Below are 23025 nucleotides of genomic sequence, written 5' to 3'. Positions count from 1 at the left end.
CTTTGGGATTTCATGGGCCAAGTTTAACTGTAGAGTGTCCCATCTAAAGGAAATAACCACTACTCAGCTCCAACCAGTTGTTGCTGTACAGGAAATGTGAGTCTAGTGTTGTCAAATATCCTGATTTTTAAAAAAAGCTAAGATCAAAAATTTATGTAACATCTCCTAACTTTTAAAATTTTTTAACATCTTTATTGGAGTATAATTGCTTTACAGTGGTGTGCTAGTTTCTGCTTTACAACAAAGTGAATCAGTTATACATATACATATGTCCCCATATCTCTTCCCTCTTGCATCTCTGTCCCTCCCACCCTCCCTATCCCACCCCTCTAGGGGGTCACAAAGCACTGAGCTGATCTCCCTGTGCTATGCGGCTGCTTCCCACTAGCTAACTATTTTACGTTTGGTAGTGTATATATGTCCATGCCACTCTCTCACTTTGTCCCAGCTTACCCTTCCCCCTCCTCATATCCTCAAGTCCATTCTCTAGTAGGTCTGCATCTTTATTCCCATCTTGCCCCTAGGTTCTTCATGACCATTTTTTTTTTTAGATTCTACATATATGTGTTAGCATATGGTATTTGTTTTTCTCTTTCTGACTTACTTCACTCTGTATGACAGTCTCTAGGTCCTTCCACCTCACTACAAATAAATCAGTTTCATTCCTTTTTATGGCTGAGTAATATTCCATTGTGTATATGTGCCACATCCTCTTTATCCATTCATCTATTGATGGACACTTCGGTTGCTTCCATGTCCTGGCTACTGTAAACAGAGCTGCAATGAACATTTTGGTACATGACTCTTTCTGAATTATGGTTTACTCAGGGTATATGCCCAGTAGTGGGATTGCTGAGTCATATGGTAGTTCTATTTTTAGTTTTTCAAGGAACATCCATACAGCTCCCCATAGTGGCTGTATCAATTTACATTCCCATCAACAATGCAAGAGGGTTCCCTTTTCTGCACACCCAGTCCAGCATTTATTGTTTGTAGATTTTTTGATGATGGCCATTCTGACCGGCGTGAGATAATATCTCATTGTAGTTTTGATTTGCATTTCTCTAATGATTAATGATGTTGAGCATTCTTTCATGTGTCTGTTGGCAATCTGTATGTCTTCTTTGGAGAAATGTCTATTTAAGTCTTCTGCATATTTTTGGATTGGGTTGTTTGTTTTTTTAATGTTGAGCTGCATGAGCTGCTTGTAAATTTTGGAGATTAATCCTTTGTCAGTTGCTTCATTTGCAGATATTTCTCCCATTCTGAGGGTTGTCTTTTGGTCTTATTTACGGTTTCCTTTGCTGTGCAAAAGCTTTTAAGTTTCATTAGGTCCCATTTGTTTATTTTTGTTTTTATTTCCATTCTCTAGGAGGTGGGTCAAAAAGGATCTTGCTGTGATTTATGTCATAGAATGTTCTGCCTATGTTTTCCCCTAAACTTTGATGGTGTCTGGCCTTACATTTAGGTTTTTAATCCATTTTGAGTTTATTTTTGTGTATGGTGTTAGGGAGTGTTCTAATTTCATTCTTTTACATGTAGCTTTCCAGTTTTCCCAGCACCACTTATTGAAGAGGCTGTATTTTCTCCACTGTATATGCTTGCCTCCTTTATCAAAGATAAGGTGACCATATGTACGTGGGTTTATCTCTTGGCTTTCTATCCTGTTCCATTGATCTATATTTCTGTTTCTGTGTCAGTACCATACTGTCTTGATTACTCTAGCTTTGTAGTATAGTCTGAAGTCAGGGAGCCTGATTCCTCCAGCTCCATTTTTCTGTCTCAAGATTGCTTTGGCTATTCTGGGTCTTTTGTGTTTCCACACAAATTGTGAAATTTTTTGTTCTAGTTCTGTGAAAAATGCCAGTTGTAGTTTGATACGGATTGCATTGAATCTGTAGATTCCTTTGGGTAGTAGACTCATTTTCACAAGGTTGATTCTTCCAATCCAAGAACATGGTATATCTCTCCATCTATTTGTCTCATCTTTAATTTCTTTCACCAGTGTCTTATGGTTTTCTGCATACAGGTCTTTTGTCTCCTTAGGTAGGTTTATTCCTAGGTATTTTATTCTTTTTGTTGCAATGGTAATGGGAGTGTTTCCTTAATTTCTCTTTCAGATTTTTCATCAGTAGTGAATAGGAATGCAGGAGATTTCTGTGCATTAATTTTGTATTCTGCTACTTTACCAAATTCTTTGATTAGCTCCAGTAGTTTTCTGGTAGCATCTTTAGGATTCTCTGTGTTAAGTATTATGTCATCTACAAACAGTGACAGCTTTACTTCTTCTTTTCCAATTTGGATTCCTTTTATTTCTTTTTCTTCTCTGAGTGCTGTGGCTAAAACTTCCAAAACTATGTTGAATAATAGTGGGAGAGTGGGCAACCTTGTCTTGTTCCTGATCTTAGTGGAAATGGTTTCAGTTGTTCACCATTGAGGACGATGTTGAGTGGGTTTGTCATATATGGCCTTTATTATGTTGAGGAAAGTTCCCTCTATGCCTACTTTCTGGTGAGTTTTATCATAAATGGGTTTTGAATTTTGTCGAAAGCTTTCTGTGCATCGATTGAGATGATCATATGGTTTTTCTCCTTCAATTTGTTAATATGGTGTATCACGTTGATTGATTTGCATATATTGAAGAATCCTTGCATTCCTGGGATAAACGCCACTTGACCATAGTGTATTATCCTTTCAATGTGCTGTTGGATTCTGTTTGCTAGTATTTTGTTGAGGAGTTTTGCATCTACGTTCATCAGTGATATTGGCCTGTAGTTTTCTTTCTTTGTGACATCTTTGTCTGGTTATGGTATCAGAGTGATGGTGGCCTTGTAGAATGAGTTTGGGAGTGTTCCTTCCTCTGCTATATTTTGGAAGAGTTTGAGAAGGATAGGTGTTAGCTGTTCTCTAAATGTTTGATAGAATTCTCCTGTAAAGCCATCTGGTCCTGGGCTTTTGTTTGTTGGAAGATTTTTAACCACAGTTTCAATTTCAGTGCTTGTGATTGGTCTGTTCATACTTTCTATTTCTTCCTGGTTCAGTCTCGGAAGGTTGTGCATTTCTAAGAATTTGTCCATTTCTTCCAGGTTGTCCATTTTATTGGCATAGAGTTGCTTGTAGTAATCTCTCATGAACCTTTGCATTTCTGCAGTGTCAGTTGTTACTTCCCCTTTTTCATTTCTAATTCTATTGATTTGAATCTTCTCCCTTTTTTTCTTGATTAGTCTGGCTAATGGTTTATCAATTTTGATTATCTTCTCAAAGAACCACCTTTTAGTTTTATTGATCTTTGCTATCGTTTCCTTCATTTCTTTTTCATTTATTTCTGATCTGATCTTGATAATTTCTTTCCTTCTGCTAACTTTGGGGTTTTTTGTTCTTCATTCTCTAATTGCTTTAGGTGTAAGGTTAGGTTGTCTATATGAGATGTTTCATGTTTTTTAAGGTAAGATTGTATTGCTATAAATTTCCCTCTTAGAACTGCTTTTGCTGCATCCCGTAGGTTTTGGGTGTCGTGTTTTCATTGTCATTTGTTTCTAGATATTTTTTGATTTCCTCTTTGATTTATTCAGTGATCTCTTGGTTATTAAGTAGTGTGTTGTTTAGCCTCCATATGTTTGTATTTCTTACAGATTTTTTCCTGTAATTGATATCTAGTCTCATAGCGTTGTGGTTGGAAAAGATACTTGATACAATTTCAATTTTATTAAATTTACCAAGACTTGATTTGTGACCCAAGCTATGATCTATCCTGGAGAATGTTCCATGAGCACTTGAGAAGAATGTGTATACTATTGTTTTTGGATGGAATATCCTATAAATATCAATTAAGTCCATCTTGTTTAATGTATCATTTAAAGCTTGTGTTTCCTTATTTATTTTCATTTTGGATGATCTGTCCATTGATGAAAGTGAGGTGTTAAAGTCCCCTACTATGATTGTGTTACTGTCAATTTCCCCTTTTATGGCTGTTAGTAATTGCCTTATGTATTGAGGTGCTCCTATGCTGGGTGCATAAATATTTACAATTGTTATATCTTCTTCTTGGATTGATCCCTTGATCATTATGTAGTGTCCTTCTTTGTCTCTTGTAATAGTCTTTATTTTAGAGTGTATTTTGTCTGATGTGAGAATTGCTACTCCAGCTTTCTTTTGATTTCTGTTTGCATGGAATATCTTTTTTCATCCCCTCACTTTCAGTCTGTATGTGTACCTAGGTCTGAAGTGGGTCTCTTGTAGACAGCATATATACGTGTCTTGTTTTTGTATCCATTCAGCCAATCTATGTCTTTTGGTTGGAGCATTTATTCCTTTACATTTAAGGTAATTATCAATATGTATGTTCCTATCTCCACTGTCTTAATTGTTTTTGGTTTATTATTGTAGGTCTTTTCTTTCTCTTTTGTTTCCTCCCTGGAGATGTTCCTTTAGCATTTGTTGTAGAGCTGGTTTGGTGGTGGTGAATTCTCTTAGCTTTTGCTTGTCTGTAAAGCTTTTAATTTCTCCATCAAATTTGAATAAAATCCTTGCTGGGTAGAGTAATCTTGGTTGTAGGTTTTTCTCCTTTATCACTTTAAATATGTCCTGCCACTCCCTTCTGGCTTGCAGAGTTTCTGCTGATAGACCAGCTGTTAACCTTATGGGGATTCCCTTATGTTTTATTTGTTGTTTTTTCCTTGCTGCTTTTAATATTTTTTCTTTGTATTTAATTTTTGATAGTTTGATTAATATGTGTCTTGGCGTGTTTCTCCTTGGATTTATCCTATATGTGACTGCCTGTGCTTCCTGGACTTGATTGACTATTTCTTTTCCCATATTAGGGAAGTTTTCAAGTATAATCTCTTCAAATATTTTCTCAGTCCCTTTCTCTTTCTCTTCTTCTTCTGGGACCCCTATAATTCGAATGTTGGTGCGTTTAATGTTGTCCCAGAGGTCTCTGAGACTGTCCTCAATTCTTTTCATTCTTTTTTCTTTATTTTGCTCTGTGGTAGTTATTTCCACTATTTTATCTTCCAGGTCACTTATCCATTCTTCTGCCTCAGTTATTCTGCTATTGATCCCTTCTAGAGAATTTTTAATATCATTTATTGTTTTGTTCATCACTGTTTTTTTTCTCTTTAGTTCTTCTAAGTCCTTGTTAAATGTTTCTTGTATTTTCTCCATTCTATTTCCAAGATTTTGGATCATCTTTACTATCATTACTCTGAATTCTTTTTCAGGTAGACTACCTATTTCCTCTTCATTTGTTAGGTCTGGTGCGTTTTTGCCTTGCTCCTTCATCTGCTGTGTGTTTTTCTGTCTTCTCATTTTGCTTAACTTACTGTGGTTGGGGTCTCCTTTTCACAGGCTACAGGTTTGTAGTTCTCGTTGTTTCTGATGTCTGTCCCCAGTGGCTAAGGTTGGTTCAGTGGGTTGTGTAGGCTTCCTGGTGAAGGGGACTAGTGCCTGTGTTCTGGTGGATGAGGCTGGATCTTGTCTTTCTGTTGGGCAGGTCCACGTCTGGTGGTGTGTTTTGGGGTGTCTGTGGACTTATTATGATTTTAGGCAGCCTCTCTGCTAATGGATGGGGTTTTGCTCCTGTCTTGCTAGTTGTTTGGCATAGGGTGTCCAGCATTGTAGTTTGCTGGTTGTTGAGTGGAGCTGGGTCTTGGCATTGAGATGGAGATCTCTGGGAGATTTTCGCCATTTGATATTACGTGGAGCTGGGAGGTCTCTTGTGGACCAGTGTCCTGAACTCGGCTCTCCCACCTCAGTGGCACAGCCCTGCCTCCTGGCTGGAGCACCAAGAGCCTGTTCTCCACACAGCTCAGAATAAAAGGGAGGAAAAAAAGAAAGAAAGAAGATAAAATAAAGTTATTAAAATAAAAAATAATTATTAAGAAAAAGAATTTTTAAGTATTAAAAAAAAATTAAAACAGACGGAACCCTAGGACAAATGGTAAAAGCAAAGCTATACAGACAAAATCACACACAGAAGCATACACATACACACTCACAAAAAGAGAAAAAGGGAAATATATATATATATTGTTGCTCCCAAAGTCCACCTCCTCAATTTGGGATGATTCGTTGTCTATTCAGGTATTCCACAGATGCAGGGTACATGAAGTTGATTGTGGAGATTTAATCCACTGCTTCTGACGCTGCTGGGAGAGATTTCCCTTTCTCTTCTTTGTTCACACAGCTCCCAGGGGCTGAGCTTGGATTTGGACCCGCCTCTGCGTGTAGGTTCCCTGAGGGTGATGGTTCTTGGCTCAGACAGGACGGGGTAAAGGAGCAGCTGATTTGGGGGCTCTGGCTCACTCAGGGAGGGGTACAGATGTGGGGCGACCTGCGGTGGCAGAGGCTGGTGTGACGTTGCACCAGCATGAGGCGCGCCATGCATTCTCCCGGGGAAGTTGTCCCTGGATCCCGGGACCCTGGCAGTGGAGGGCTGCACAGGCTCCCCGGAAGGGGGGTGTGGATAGTGACCTGTGCTCGCACACAGGCTTCTTGGTGGCGCAGCAGCAGCCTTAGTGTCTCATGCCCGTCTCTGGGGTCTGCGCTGATAGCCGCGGCTCATGCCCGTCTCTGGAGCTCCTTTAAGCGGTGCTCTTAATCCCCTCTCCTTGTGCACCAGGAAACAAAGAGGCAAGAAAAAGTCTCTTGTCTCTTCGGCAGTTCCAGACCTTTTCCCGGACTCCCTCCCGGCTAGCCGTGGTGCACTAGCCCTCTCAGGCTGTGTTCACGCAGCCAACCCGTAGTCCTCTTCCTGGGATCCGACCTCCGAAGCCCAAGCTTCAGCTCCCAGCCCCTGCCCGCCCCGGCGGGTGAGCAGACAAGCCTCTCGGGCTGCTGAGTGCAGGTCGGCACCAATCCTCTGTGTGGGAATCTCTCCGCTTTGCCCTCCACACCCCTGTTGCTGTGCTCTCCTCGGTGGCTCCGAAGCTTACCCTGTCCAACACCTGCAGTCTCCGCCCGCGAACGGGCTTCCTAGTGTGTGGAAACCTTTCCTCCTTCACAGCTCCCTCCCACTGGTGCAGGTCCCATCCCTATTCTTTTGTCTCTGATTTTTCTTTTTCTCTTGCCCCACCCAGGTACGTGGGGAGTTTCTTGCCTTTTGGGAGGTCTGAGGTCTTCTGCCAGCGTTCAGTAGGTGTTCTGTAGGAGTTGTTCCACATGTAGATATATTTCTGATATATTTGTGGGGAGGAAGGTGATCTCCACGTCTTACTCTTCCGCCATCTTGAAGCTCTCCTGACTTTTAAATTTTGACAGCTAATTTTTTAAAATGTGATATGGTCTGCAGCACCCTCTCTCCAAAAAATAATAATAATGCTTTTAGACCATATGTAGCCTAGAGGCCTCTAGTATTTGATCTCCATAGTAAGTAGTGAGGGCCCATCCAAAATATTTAAGCACAGTTTATATAATTTAATCAGAAAAAATCATTCTAGCAGTGATATCTAGAATGATTTGTAGAGGGTGGGACCAGCAGGGGCATGGTGGCCAATGAGAAAGGCAGGCTATGATGAGGCCTCAACTAGGGTGGAGGTGATAGAAACTGAGAGGTAGAATTGGATTTTTCAAATATTTCATAGATAACACAGATTAGATTTAGCAATTGCTAGAATATGGTAGTAAAGGAAGAGGGAAGAATAAATGTCAAGTGGGTAGATTGAGGTATTATCTGAGAATATAGAACATAGACGTTTGGGAAAAAAACAATAATTTTAGAAATGTTCAACTTAAAGTATTTTTTTTTAATTTTAATTTTATTTTTTATACAGCAGGTTCTTATTAGTTATCTATTTTATACATATTAGTGTATATATGTCAATCCCAATCTCCCAATTCATCACACCACCGCCACTGCCCATCCCCGCAACTTACAGTATCTTTGTAGAAATGTAAAATGCATTTGGATATTGGACCTGATTAGAACTCAAGGGAGTGAAATTATAGCCAGAGCCAAAACTTTCCCACAGAGAAGAAACATTGATAACTTTTTATTCATGGTCCAACTTCTACTTAAGGATTATTTATGTCTCCTGCTTTAAAAAAGTTTTAAATTTATGGTGTCTTTTGATACTTTTGCTATTATTTAGTCATTTTACTGAACATTAGTATCAACATCACAGAATCATAGATTTCAGAGAATTTCAGAGTTGAAGGGGGTTTAACTTAAATGTCATTTAGTCTCCCCACCACTGGATCCTTAAATAACCATCCAACATCACTGGCAAGTAATCATGCTATTTATACCAAGACAACTCCAGTGTCCAGGAGCTTATTCACTCTTCAGTGCTTGTTCCATGTTTGTATCTCTCAGATCACTCAATAGCTTTTAAAAATATTTGTCTAAAATGTGTCTTTTTATCATTTCCATTCATTGCTTCTAACTCTGAGTCATACGGAATAAACAGATTAGAAACATCAAAGTGGAACAAAGCCGGGGGTATAGAGAAAATAGGCAAATCACAAGTCAGAAGATAACAGGCATATGAACAGTTTTGTGCACCACACTTTTAGAAAAGTACAAATAATTCTGGGAGAGTTTAGAAGTGACCAACAGAAGATAAGTGAGTTTAAAAAGGAATCCTATCAAGAAACCTCTGAGAAACCGATGCCAGAAGTTGCTGCTAGGAAGAAGGCCTGTGGAATCTGAGGGTCTGAGATGAAAAGGAAACACATGCTTTTCCTTTCATACCCTTTTTACTATATTAATTCCTTGCCATTCATCAGAGATAAAGAGATTCAGTTCTTATCAATATATGTGATTCTTCTCTACCCATATCTACTGTTTATTGCTCCTTGTATGACTGTCACATTTTAGCCTGTGTCAGCTTAAATTGTCTCCTCCTCATAGCGGCATCCATGACCACCTTTTTAAAGTGGGTTTGTGCCTCCACACTGTCATTTCCTATAATATTGCTCATTTCATTTCTTTCATATCACTTCAGGATCTATAATTATATTTATTGTTTATTCATTGTCTGTCCCTCTATAGATGATAACCACCTGAGGCTGTGTTTACTATTTCATACTTAGCTCCTAGTATAATGTGTGGCATACAGTAGTGAATAATAAATGTTTTTTAATGAATTAATTTAATACAAAAGATTAAAGGTGAATTCTAGTATACAGTTATACATGAACAGATAGGTAGAGATGTCTGTCTACAGTGAGACCAGAATAGGGAAAGGAGACTAAAAGTTAAGCAAGTGGGATTTAGAAAAGATTTACAAACTGCTAGATGATAGATGATTAAACATAAGACAGTTTTAATGAAAATTGTTGAATGATTATTTCTGTAGGCCTTTAAAAGTAACATTCTTATTTTATTTGGACTATATAAGTTGTTGTTTTATCTAAAAGAGAGGAGATACACCAAGTTCTGCATGAGTCTAAGAAATGGAGCATTAATTTTGGGGTTGATAAATATGATAAACTCTAATCATATTTTCCAAAGAATCACTGTTGATCTAAATTAGAATGGTTTGTTTCTCTTATTTGCTGTATTTTATAAATAATTCATTTTGATTTTTAGTTTTGTTTCATCACATGAGAAGCCAGATATTTATTTATCAAATTCTGCTATGTCCAAGTTTGCTGCATCCTCCATGACAAAATTACCTCAACAAGCTGGAAATGCAAGTATTATAAGAAGAAGCACTTCTTTTGTTTTTCTTTTAAATACCACCTGAATAGTTAAACCTTCAACGATCGTTAATTTTTTTAACCTCAAAATATAGGTCCATTTACAAGAAATAAAACAACAAAGTCTGTCGCCAGAGATTGAAAAGCTGTGCTTTACTCACTCTGAAAAAATACCAAGCTCTTCAAATTTTGTTAAGAAAGTGGATTGCTTTATTAGAAATGGTGAACATAAAAAGGAGATTGATTTCAGGTAAGAACTCTTTAAAAATATTTTGAAACTACACTAGTAAGAACTTTTTACAAAGAAGTTCAGTATTCCCTGTTTCATTTTAAAGATCAGAACCTAAATGTTTTATTTACTTAAAGACATTAAAATTTTAGACCACTGGTGAGCTAAGCTCCTTAAGATAATTCAAAATATCAAATATCTCAATTTTTGAGAACCCATATATTTGATGCTAGTAATTAAAACATTATATTATGTTGATAAACTTTTTTTACTGATTTGAATACACTATGTTGATAATATGAAGTGTAAGGTCACTTGAGAAATGAGATCAGCTAATTTTTTTAACATTCAAGTTGTATTTTAGCCACCAAGTTCTGTTACAATTCTACAGATTCAAAGTGAAGGTCAGACTAAGTTTAATCAGTGCCCCGACTGCTGGTCATTTTTATGGGTAACTCTAGCAGTTTCCCTCTCCTTGAATAGTCAAGGTTTATAGACCTGTTGACACTGATTAAATGGCATTACTTTCCAATATGTTTAAAGAAATATCTAAGACACTTGTCTCTATCTTTCACAGTTTATGAAATCTTAATTTGCTCCAGACTTTTTACAAGGTTATGCACATTGAAGTTTGTTTAATAAATTAACCCTCTCAGCAATCTCCAAGTTTATCCATTTTATATTTATTATTATTTATTGTAAATTTAAAAATAAATTGTGTTACAAAAATAATTATTTTTACATTTGCTTTTTCCTCCAGTCGGTATTATCCTGAGGATGAAGCTGATGAAATGAAGTCTTTTCTGGGAATATTTGATGGTATTTTCTAAAACAATCAGACAAAAATGCTTTTTATATTAATAAGACAAAGTATTAAAGACACCTAATTACAAAGCATGATTTTTATTTTTAGAAAGTAGTTCATATTTGTTCAGATTTTTCTTCTCTTGGATTTGACTAGCTTTGTTGACTCTTTTGCAACAAAATATTTGGACTGATTTTTTTCCCCATCATATTGATAACTTCATATAAAGCACTTTTGCAGTGGCTTTGTTTCATAAGTTGATAATTGTTTCATTTAGAAATAATTATTGGTTATTAATTGGGTTTTGATGGGAACCAATTTTATATTTTCTTAACAAGAAGAAAGGTATTCTGTGAAAGCAAAATGATGGTAGGTCAGTGAATCTATTTACTCTATCGATTTTTCACCATTATTGTTTTGTTTTACTAAAGATTTTTAAGAATCCAATGGCTGTCTGAACCTATTGTTATATCATTTCAAGCAACAATAAATGAAACATTAATCAATATAGACTGTTTAACTTGTTTCTCAATGTGACAAATTCTAAAACTTTGTTATGTTGACTTTTACTATAGCAAAAGCTATTTTATGTTATTTTCCAGTGGGATATATCTCAAATTTCTTTACTGTTAAGTAGTATATAGGCACTGTAAGCAATGTTTGTTTTTATATAGTTGGGTTTCGCTTTCTAATCCAGTCTGACCATCTTTGACTGTTTAGATCATTTACATTTTTTAATTTTCCCATGAATACATAAGTATGGGTTAATTTTATCTTTTTTCTTATTAGTTACTTATTTTATACATAGTGTATATATATCGATCCCAATCTCCCAATTTATCCCATTACCACCACCCACCTACCACTTTCCCCCATTGGTGTCCATATGTTTGTTCTCTACGTCTGTGTCTCTATTTCTGCCTTGCAAACTGGTTCATCTATACCATTTTTCTAGATTCCACATATATGCATTAATATACGATATTTGTTTTTCTCTTTCTGACTTACTTCACTCTGTAGGACAGTCTCTAGGTCCATCCACGTCTCTACAAATGACCCAATTTCATTCGTTTTTATGACTCATTGTCATAAATATACACGTAAATGACTCATTGTATATATGTACCACATCTTCTTTATCCATTTGTCTGTCGATGAGCATTTAGGTTGCTTCCATGACCTGGCTATTGTAAATAGTGCTGCAGTGAACATTGGGATGCCTGTGTCTTTTTGAATTATGGTTTTCTCAGGGTATATGCCCAGTAGTGGGATTGCTGGGTCATATAGTAATTCTATTTTTAGTTTTATAAAGAACCTGCATACTGTTCTCCACAGTGGCTGTTTCAATTTACATTCAAATCAACAGTGCAAGAGGGTTCCCTTTTCTCCACACCCTCTCCAGCATTTGTTGTTTGTAGATTTTCTGATGATGGCCATTCTTACTGGTGTGAGGTGATACCTCTTTGTAGTTTTGATTTGCATTTCTGTAATAATTAGTGATATTGAGCAAGTTTTCATGTGCCTCTTGGCCATCTGTATGTCTTCTTTGGAGAAATGTCTGTTTAGGTCTTGAGCCCATTTTTTGATTGGGTTGTTTGTTTTATTAATATTGAGCTGCATGAGCTGTTTATATAATTTGGAGATTAATCCTTTGTCTCTTGATTTGTTTGCAAATATTTTCTCCCATTCTGAGGGTTGTCTTTTCATCCTGTTTATAGTTTCCTTTGCATGCAAAAGGTTTTAAGTTTCATTAGGTCCCATTTGTTTATTTTTGTGTTTATTTCCATTACTCTAGGAGGTAGATCAAAAAAGATCTTGCTGTGATTTATATCAAAGAGTGTTCTTCCTATATTTTCCTCTAAGAGTTTTATATGTCCCATCTTACACTTAGGTCTTTAATCCATTTTGAGTTTATTTTTGTATATAGTATTAGGGAGTGTTCTAATTTCATTCTTCTACATGTAGCTGTCCAGTTTTCCCAGCACCACTTACTGAAGAGACTGCCTTTTCTCCATTGTATATCCTTGCGTACTTTGTCATAGATTAGTTGACCACAGGTGTGTGGATTTATCTCTGGGCTTTCTGTCCTGTTCCACTGATCTATATTTCTGTTTTTGGGCCAGTACCATATTGTTTTGATTATGGTAGCTTTGTAGTATAGTCTGAAGTCAGCGAGTCTGATTCCTGCAGCTCTCTTTTTTTTCCCTCAAGATTGCTCTGACTACTCAGGGTCCTTTTTGTCTCCATACAAATTTGAAGATTTTTTGTTCTATTTCTGTAAAAAAAATACCATTGGTAATTTGACAGGGATTGCACTGAATCTGTAGATTGCTTTGGGTAGTATAGTCATTTTCACAATATTCATTCTTCCAATCCAAGAACATGGTATATCTCTCCATCTGTTTGTGTCATCTTTGATTTCTTTCCTCATTGTCTTGTAGTTTTCTGAGTACAGGTATTTCGTCTCCCTGGGTAGGTTTATTCCTAGTATTTTATTCTTTTTGTTGCAATGGTGAATGAGATTGTTTCCTTAATTTCTCTTTCTGATCTTTTGTTGTTAGTGTATAGGAATGCAAGAGATTTCTGTGCATTAATTTTATATCCTGCAACTTTACCAAATTCATTGATTAGCTCTAGTAGTTTTCTGGTGGCATCTTTAGGATTATCTATGTATTGTATCATGTCATCTGCAAAGACAGTTTTACTTCTTCTTTTCCAATTTGGATTCCTTTTATTTCTTTTTCTTCTCTGATTGCTGTGGCTAGGACTTCCAAAACTATGTTGAATAATAGTGGCACGACTGGACGTCCTTGTCTTGTTCCTGATCTTAGAGGAAATGGTTTCAGTTTTTCACCATTGAGAATGATGGTTACTGTAAGTTTGTCATATATGGGCTTTATTATGTTGAGGTAGGTTCCCTCTATGCTCACTTTCTGGAGAGTTTTTATCATAAATGGGTGTTGAACTTTTTCAAAAGCTTTTTCTGTATCTATCGAGATGATCATATGGTTTTTATTCTTCAGTTTGTTAATATGGTGTATCACATTGATTGATTTGCATATATTGAAGGATCCTTGCATCCCTGGGATAAATCCCACTTGATCATGATGTACGATCCTTTTAATGTGTTGTTGGATTCTGTCTGCTAGTATTTTGTTGAGGATTTTTGTGTCTATGTTCATCAGTGATATTGGTTTGTAATTTTTTTTTTTGTAGTGTCTTTGTCTGGTTTTGGTATCAGGATGATAGTGGCCTCATAGAATGAGTTTGGGAGTGTTCCTTCCTCTGCAATTTTTTGGAGGAGTTTGAGAAGGATGGGTGTTAGCTCTTCTTTAAATGTTTGGTAGAATTCACCTGTGAAGCCATCTGGTCCTGGACTTTGGTTTGTTGGGTAATTTTTAATCCCAGTTTCAATTTCATTACTTGTGATTCATCTGTCCATATTTTCTGTTTCTTCCTTGTTCAGTCTTGGAAGGTTTTACCTTTCTAAGAATTTGTCCATTTCTTCCAGGTTTTCCAGTTTATTGCCATAGAGTTGCTTGTAGTAGTCTCTTATGATGCTTTGTATTTCTGCAGTGTCCATTGTAACTTCTCCTTTTTCATTTCTAATTTTACTGATTTGAGTCCTCTCCCTCTTTTTCTTGATGAGTCTGGCTGAAGGTTTATCAGTTGTGTTTATCTTCTCAAGGAACCAGGTTTTAGTGTTATTGATCTTTGCTATTGTTTTCTTTGTTTCTATTTCATTTATTTCTTCTCTGGTCTTTATGATTTCTTTCCCGCTACTAACTTTGGGTTTTGTTTGTTCTTCTTTCTCTAGTTTCTTTAGGAGCAAAGTTAGATTGTTTATTTGAGATTTCCATGTTTCTTGAGGTAGGATTGTATTGCTATAAACTTCCCTCTTAGAACTGCTTTAGCTGAATCCCACAGGTTTTGTATCATCATGTGTTTGTTGTCATTTGTCTCTAGGTATTTTTTGATTTCCTCTTTGATTTCTTAAGTGATCTCTTGGTTATTTAGTAACATATTGTTTAGCCTCCATGTGTTTGTGTTTTTTCCCCTGTAATATATTTCTAATCTCATAGCGCCGTGGTCAGAAAAGATGCTTGATATGATTTCAGTTTTCTTAAATGTACCGAGGCTTGATTTGTGATCCAAGATGTGATCTATCCTGGAGAATGTTCCGTGTGCACCTGAGAAGAAAGTGTAACCTGCTGTTTTGGGATGGAATGTCCTATAAATATCAATTAAACCTATCTGGTCTATTGTGTCATTTAAAGCTTGTGTGTTCTTATTAGTTTTCTGTCTGGATGATCTGGCCATTGGTGTAAGCGAGGTATTAAATTCCCCCACTATTATTGTGTTACTGTCAATTTCCTCTTTTACAGCTGTTAGCATTTGCCTTATGTATTGAGGTGCCTCTACATTGGGTGCCTATATATTTATAATTGCTAGATCTTCTTCTTGGATTGATCCCTTGATCATTATGTAGTGTCCTTCCTTGTCTCTTGTAACATTATTTATTTTAAAGTCTATTTTATTTGATATGAGTTTTGCTACTCCAGCTTTCTTTTGACTTCCATTTACATGGAAAATCTTTTTCCATTCCCTCACCTTCGGTCTGTATGTGTTCCTAAGTCTGAAGTGGGTCTCTTGTGGACAGCATATATATGGGTCTTGTTTTTGTATCCATTCAGCAAGCCTGTGTCTTTTGGTTAGAGCATTTAATCCATTCACATTTAAGGTAATTATCGATATATATGTTCCTATTTTCATTTTCTTAATTGTTTTGGGTTTGTTTTTGCAGGTTGTTTTCTTCTCTTGTGTTTCCCACTTAGAGAAGTTCCTTTAGCATTTGCTGTAGAGCTGGTTTGGTGGTGCTGAATTCTCTTAACTTTTGCTTGTCTGTAAAGGTTTAAATTTCTCTGTTGAATCTGAATGAGATCCTTGCTGGGTAGAGTAATCTTGGTTGTAGGTTCTTCCCTTTCATCACTTTAAATATATCGTGCCATTCCCTTCTGGCCTGTAGATTTTCTGATGAGAAATCAGCTGTTAACCTTATGAGAGTTCCCTTGTATGTTATTTGTTGTTTTTCCCTTGTTGCTTTTAATAATTTTTCTTTGTCTTTAATATCAATTTGATTACTATGTGTCTTGGCTTGTTTCTCCTTGGGTTTATCCTGCCTTGGACTCTTTGCACTTCCTGGTCTTCAGTGGCTATTTCCTTTCCCATGTTAGGGAAGTTTTCGACTATAACCTCTTCAAATATTTTCTCAGGGCCTTTCTCTCTCTCTTCTCCTTCTGGGACCCCTATAATGCAAATGTTGGTGTGTTTAATATTGTCCCAGAGGTCTCTAAAGCTGTCTTCATGTCTTTCCATTCTTTTTTCTTGTTCTTTATTGCCAGCAATGAATTCCACCATTCTGTCTTCCAGGTCACTTATTCATTCTTCTGCCTCAGTTATTCTGCTGTTGATTCCTTCTAGTGTATTTTTCATTTCAGTTATTGAATTGTTCATCTCTGTTTGTTTGTTCTTTCATTCTTCTAGGTCTTTGTTAAACATTTCTTGCATCTTCTCGATCTTTGCCTCCATTCTTTTTCTGAGGTCCTGCATCATCTTCACTATCATTATTCTGAATTCTTTTTCTAGAAGGTTGCCTTTCTCCACTTCATTTAATTCTTTTTCTGGGGTTTTATCTTGTTCCTTCATCTGGTACATAGTCCTCTTCCTTTTCATTTTGTCTATCTTTCTGTGAATGTGGTTTTCGCTCCACAGGCTGCAGGATTATAGCTCTTCTTGCTTCTACTGTCTGCCTTCTGGTGGATGAGGCTATTTAAGAGGCTTGTGCAAGCTTCCTGATGTGAGGAACTGGGTGGTGGGTAGAGTTGAGTGTTGCTCTGGTGGGCAGAGCTCAGTAAAACTTTAATCCACTTGTCTGCTGATGGGTGGGGCTGGGTTCCCTCCCTGTTGGTTGTTTGGCCTGAGGCCACCCAGCACTGGAGGCTGTGGGCTCTTTGGTGGGGCTAATGGGGGACGCCAGGAGGGCTCATGCCAAGGAGTACTTCCCAGAACTTCTGCTGCCAGTGTCCTTGTCCCCAGGGTGAGCCACAGCCACCCCCACCTCTGAAGACCCTCCAACACTAGCAGGTAAGTCTGGTTCAGTCTCCTACGTGGTCACTCCTCCTTCCCCCTGGGTCCTGATGTGCACACTAATTTGTGTGTGTCCTCCACAAGTGGAGTCTGTTTCCCCCAGTCCTGTTGAAGTCCTGCAATCAAATCCCACTAGCCTTCAAAGCCTGATTCTCTGGGAATTCCTCCTCCTGTTGCCAGACCTCCAGGTTGGGAAGCCTGACGTGCAGCTCAGAACCTTCACTCCAGTGGGTAGACTTCTGTGGTATAATTGTTCTCCAGTTTGTGAGTCACCCACCCAGTGGTTATGGGATTTGATTTTATTGTGATTGCGCCCCTCCTACCATCTCACTGTGGCTTCTTTGTTTTTGGATGTGGGGTATCTTTTTTGGTGAATTCCAATGTCTTTCTATGGAAGATTGTTCAGCAGTTAGTTGTGATTCTTGTTCTCTCACAAGGGGGAGTGAGTGCACGTCCTTCTACTCTGCTATCATGAACCAATCTCAGCAATGTTTATTATCTAAGTTATTCATAGTTACAGTGTGAAGTTGAAGCCACTTAAGATATTTTAGGAATTTTTCTTTAGATATAAAAGCCTTAGAGACAAGAGAAGCAAAGAAAAAGCTGAGGTTGTTAGTTATTATTAGTAAATACTTATGAGGCATCATATGTATTAAACTTAGAACAAATCTAAGAGGCTTTGTCTTTGTCTCTGTTGAAAAATAAGAGCAACCAGCCCTTATTTTAGTCATCTTTACAATTGGTGTTTCTTCATCTGAATCCATCATACTACAACCTTTAAAAGTTATTAAACATTATTAAAATGAAAAATTGGTACACAACAATCTGCTCATCTAGCATATATAGACTTTGATACTAAGGAAATAGCAATTTAGCTCAATAAGACTTATTGTGATCTTCTAAGTGAAAAGTACTGTGCTTGTTAATGCAAAGGACACCAATGATGAAAACACTGTTTTTGGTCTCATAGAGCTTACTTTACATTCTGGTAGAGAAATTAAGACCTATAATGAAGCAATAATAAAATAAAGAATACATTAGAGAAGTGGTTCTCAAGCTTCAGGGTGTGTTGGAATACTCTAGAGAGTATGTTTGAAAACAGATTGCTGGGCACCATACCCAGTTTCTGACTCAATAGGTCTGGAGTGGGGCCTGAGAATTTGCATTTCTAACAAATTCCCAAGTGATGCTGATGCTGCTGTTCCAGGGATCACACTTTGAGGATCACTGCAATAGAAATTTAAAGAACTATGGGAGTTCGTAAGAGGGAGAATATTATCCTGACTGTGGGGTCAGGGAAGCCTTTACAGAGAAGTTAAAATTTGAGCTGAGCCTTGAAAGATGAATAAGATTTTGATGGGAAAATACATGAGAAAAGGACATTGTAAGCAGAGGGGACAGCTTGAGCAAACCTCCGAGGGAGGAAAGTATCTATGTGGGGTACAATGAATAGATAATTCTAAACGTAAGTTAATGTTGTAGGAGATGTTTGAACTGTACCTAAGGTCACTCTGTGGAGGACTTTAGATGTTAAAATAAGAAACCTGAGCTTTACTCAGCAAACTGATGTTTCCCAAACTTGCCTCATCATAAAAAACATATGGATAATATGTTAAGTGTACAAACTCCCAGACTTCATCTCAGAGCTACTGATTCAGAATCTCCAGTGGACAAAACTGGGAGTTCTGTAGTTTTAACAAGCACTCTAGGTCATTCTTTATGATCAGGACAATTTTAGAAACACTTGGGTAGATAATTTGCCATTTGTACAAGTGCTTACCTGAAAAATTATATGTATGTTAAATGTATTAATTCAAAATCCTGTTACGTATACTGATCACTTAAAGGAGTACAGTCACTGGGTATTCTTTCCATGAACTGAATAATAACCCTAAGTTTTCCTATTTATTAGTTATGTTCTAAATATATTGGGTTTATTTATTCTTATAGAATGAACCATACAACAGAGCTTTCACAAAAATCTTTGTTGGGTTATATTTTTTCAGAAGTTTTTTTCAATTAAAAATGTCCTTAATTGGCTATATTTTTCTCGTCCATAATGTTAGCATAATGGCAGCTACCTCACAGGGATGGAGTGAGAATTTAATAAGCCACTGCATAGGAAGTTCTTAGTTTAAGGACTGATACATAGTATGTGCTCAATGAATGGTACCTGTTTGTGCTAAAAACAAAGTGTCCTTAATGGCACTTTAAATAACCCATTGGGAAGGGGTGAAATAATACAGTATTCAGTTGTCATATTTGAGTTGCATTAAATTGCATAGAACTTGAAAAATGAACTCTTGACTTCCACAGATTATCATCCATGGAAAAACATTAATCTTAGACCTCCCTCCTACATATACTTCCTCATGCTTTCAAATAGGTCCCCTCCACTCCCATTCCCTCCTTGCCAACACTCTTAGTTGGTTTATGGTCAGAGCATACAAATCTATTTTAATATTACCTTAAGTAAAATGTAATTATAAAATAAATCTTCGACATATTCTATTATAATACATTCTAAAGCCAAATCCAAATGATTGCTGGATTATTCACTCTTTTAGGTTTTGGCACAATTTACTTCTTAGTAGTTTATGGAGCATCCCTTACCAAGATCCCATTTCTTAAAAATGGGAACAACACAACAAGCACAGTAGAGAACCACTCTCTGAGGACCCCTAACCGAGGGGGAGAGCATTGGATAAATGGATAACATTTACGTTTGCATCCTAGATAATAACAGGTGTGTATAGAGAAGGCACCAGTGAGGAGGAAGTCAGGGCAAAGAGGAGTAAACTAAGCTAAGCTTAGAATTAAGCTAAGTAAGTAAGCTAAGAATTTAGTGTGAGTTTTGGTTAGTTAGTAGAACAAACAAAACAAAAAGGAAAATGCTGGTACTTCTTGTCTTTTGGCATTTCAACTCCGGGCTGCCAGTAGTTAAAGATCTTGCCACTCAAAGTCTGATCCAAAGACCAGTAACAAAGGAGATCCCTGGGAGTTGGTTAGAAGGTCTTAGGCCTCACTCCAGACCTTCTGAGTCAGAATCTGCATTTTAACAAGATCCGCGTGTGATTATGTGTCATGTTAAAGTGTGAGAAGCACTTGTTTTCGTTGGAAAGGAAAGGAAAGGGACGATATCAGACTTTTAAGAGAATCCATTCCAGAAGACAAGTATAAAAGAGTAATGATGATTACTTGGTTTTCTGCACATATATTTCCTATTTTAAATGTAACATGGTGGTATAGCTATTGTTTAATGACTTTCAGTATAGGTTGTTTCTTCACCAACTGTGTAAATTATCTTTATAATTCTCATACATCAACTGGGTATTTTGTTATGTAGCTTGAGAGGCACTTAGATGCTCTATAGAGTTTTGTTTTATTAATATAATAAAATCAGATAATTCAAAAGAGCAATCTTTGTCTTTCTTATTTTCACATTTCAATTCAGAAACCTTTCCCTAAACTAACACATGCCTTAAAAATCCCTACATACTTCAGCAAAACAAAATGAGACAAAATAATCCAAACCCCGTATAGCATTCTGAAAGATTTAGAAAAGTGTGCATAAACCTACAGTCACGAATTATATGTCGTAGCTATAAAATGTTTTATTAAAAGAGGAATTAAAATTCTGCTGACATTAGCATTTTGCCTAAAATACCTCCTTATGACAGTTAGATGGCTTCAATCCTTTAAAATTACACACACGGGATTTCCCTGGTGGTCCAGTGGTTAAGACTTTGCCTTCCAATGCAGGGGGTACGGGTTTGACCCCTGGTTGGGGAGCTAAGATCCCACATGCCTCATGGCCTAAAAACCAAAAATAAAACAGTAGCGATATTGTAACAAATTCAATAAAAACTTTGAAAGTGGTCCACATCAAAAAAAAAATCTTAAAACTACACACACGATAAAGTCACCTTTTTTTTTTTTTTACTTTCCGAATTGATGTTTGGAAACTTAACCTTTTACCATTTAGAATTTTTTTAAAAGCTAATTTTACTGCAATATTTTTTTTATCATTTCAAGTTTATTAAAACTTTAGCAAGGCAAATTATCCAGGTTACAGATTATCAAATATCAATTCAACTAAGTCCACATTAAAAAGAAAAAAAAAGTCAAAAACCTAAAAACAATGAAAAGATGAAAACAACATAAAGGAAATTCATCAGCAAGTCTCCAAACTTAAAAATTTAGACAGAATGGAAATTGATTTGCACAACTCACTGATCCACTTTTGTCTTCATTTGTCCTAGAGCTTGATTCAAATTTTTTATTTTTGTCATGTACATGGTCATTTTCTTGACCATTTGATTTTTGGTTTTCCGTTTCCACTGAGGTTCTGGTCTTCCCATGCTCCTGATTAGGAATCTGTTTTCAAGTATAGGAGGATATCTTCTGGATGGACAATAGACTGGGGTTGTGCTTCAAGATTTTCAGCCTCATTTCACTAGATGCACTTTTCTTTCATTTTTCCTTTTTTGTGTTTTCAGGAATTTTTCCTATGTTTCTTTTTAAAAATTTCTCTTCAGAAGCACTTTCAGAATCAGAAGAATCAGAAGAGGACTGAGAATCTCTTCTGAGTCATGGGATGATGATGAGGATGGTGATGATGACTTATGCCTTTTCTTCGTTTTAGTTTGGGAATTAGCTCTCTGCAACTGAATATATGCACCTCAGCAAATGGTTTGCTAGCTGCATCTGTTTTCTGATTTTCTCTCTCTCACAACTTCTTGACCAGAAATCACTTTCCCCAAAACAACATGATGCCCATCTAAATGAGGAGTTGGTTTCACCGTTAGGAAGATATGTGAACTGTTTGTATCCTTTGCTTTCTTTGTTGGTCATTGATAAGAGAAATTCTCTCTTGTATTTAATAGCAAAACTCTCGTCCAAAATATCCTCCATTAATAGATTCCCCTCATTCTCCATTTCCTTCACTGAAGTCACCACCTTAAACCATAAAATTTTTGACAACCCTGTGAAAAAGACAATTCTTAAAACATAATGGCTTCTGAGTTGATTTCTCTGTCCCCTTTTCACTGGCACAAAGACAATAAATGTTCTCCCATGTTTGGGGTCCCACATCAGAAAATAATTCAAAGACAACTCTTCCAGCAGGTTGATTATTAATGGTGATGTCAGAAAGAAAACATTGAGGGTGCTGAAGCTTTATCCCGATGGCTCCAATACTTCAATCTTTAAATAAAGAAAAATCAAGGAAAACTGATCCAAAAATCTTTTGGTTCCTGCACCAGTACACTCTCTTCTTCCTGGGGTCCTGTCCTTTAAAGTGTTTCAAATCTACCAGTGCCAGAAAAGGCTCTGAAGCCTACTACTACAATCCTTTTTAATGACTAATTTGCTACAAGAGTTTTATTTAAAAAATAATTTTTAAGTTTTTTTTATCTGATATAGTTTTTAAATCAGGGAAATAATTGAATGGTGCAATGGTACAATGAAAAAAATGTAAAGATTCTAACTCAAAATTTTGATTTGCAGAAGGGAAAACTGAGCCCCCCCAAATACTAAATTACTTGCCCATAATTTCTCAGCTAATAATTGGTAGAACCAGAACTGAGCCTAGGTTGGTTCCATACTTTTCCTACTTCAGTTCTAACATTAAGGGTTATATCTCATGCTCAGTTTTGTAAACGTTTTTTGTTTGTTTGGTAAACTTTTAATCTTTTGATTAAAAAATGTAAAATGTACTTCACTCTCTTCTTCCTTAAATGTATTAAGAAATTCTTCTCTACCTATGAACCATAATAACTCAATTCCAAACACAATTTTACTCATAGTTGTTGCTACACTTATATTTTTGAAATATTGTACACATATATTGTAGTATATGGTGTATGTAGATTAGAATGCTCTTGCTATGCATTACTGTTTAAAAAAAGGCAAATATCTTATTGTTCTTTCATTCAATGTAGTGATTAAACAATTGCTATACTATCTATTGTATCATGAATTAGTCCTAGAAAGATAAATATGACCACGCCATGTTTCAAAGGGCTCATAGATGATCCAGGTATCAGGGATCAAAATTCAACAAAAATATATGACCTTTCACGTTATCAAGTTTTTTAAAAAATAAACGTCATCACCATCAAATAATATTATCAAATGTCTCTGACTTCAAGGCTTTTCTAGACTCTACATAAGATTTATAGTGTCTGGACTTCTTAAGAAGGTA

At 36.6% G+C, this 23025-nt stretch overlaps 1 protein-coding gene and 1 pseudogene across 1 annotated transcript in view; one reads left to right on the top strand and one right to left on the bottom strand.

The window, feature by feature from the left end:
• HFM1 (helicase for meiosis 1) overlaps nucleotides 1–11173 on the top strand; it is a 121535-nt gene extending 110362 nt beyond the window's left edge. The window contains exons 35-37 of the mRNA XM_027114305.1: nucleotides 9530–9662; nucleotides 9735–9889; nucleotides 10629–11173. Of these exons, the coding sequence (XP_026970106.1) occupies nucleotides 9530–9662; nucleotides 9735–9889; nucleotides 10629–10698 (358 nt within the window). The 3' untranslated portion in view covers nucleotides 10699–11173. The remainder of the gene's footprint in view (nucleotides 1–9529; nucleotides 9663–9734; nucleotides 9890–10628) is intronic.
• A 9876-nt stretch (nucleotides 11174–21049) lies between these two features.
• On the bottom strand, nucleotides 21050–22020 carry LOC113624278 (peptidyl-prolyl cis-trans isomerase G pseudogene; annotated as a pseudogene).
• Between the last annotated feature and the right edge of the window lie 1005 nt (nucleotides 22021–23025).

This window comes from Aethalodelphis obliquidens, unplaced genomic scaffold (assembly GCF_003676395.1).
Source record: "Aethalodelphis obliquidens isolate GAN/ISIS:26980383/991018 unplaced genomic scaffold, ASM367639v1 scaffold13, whole genome shotgun sequence".
Lineage (NCBI taxonomy): Eukaryota > Metazoa > Chordata > Mammalia > Artiodactyla > Delphinidae > Aethalodelphis > Aethalodelphis obliquidens.
This window is presented reverse-complemented; position numbering and strand designations above follow the sequence as displayed.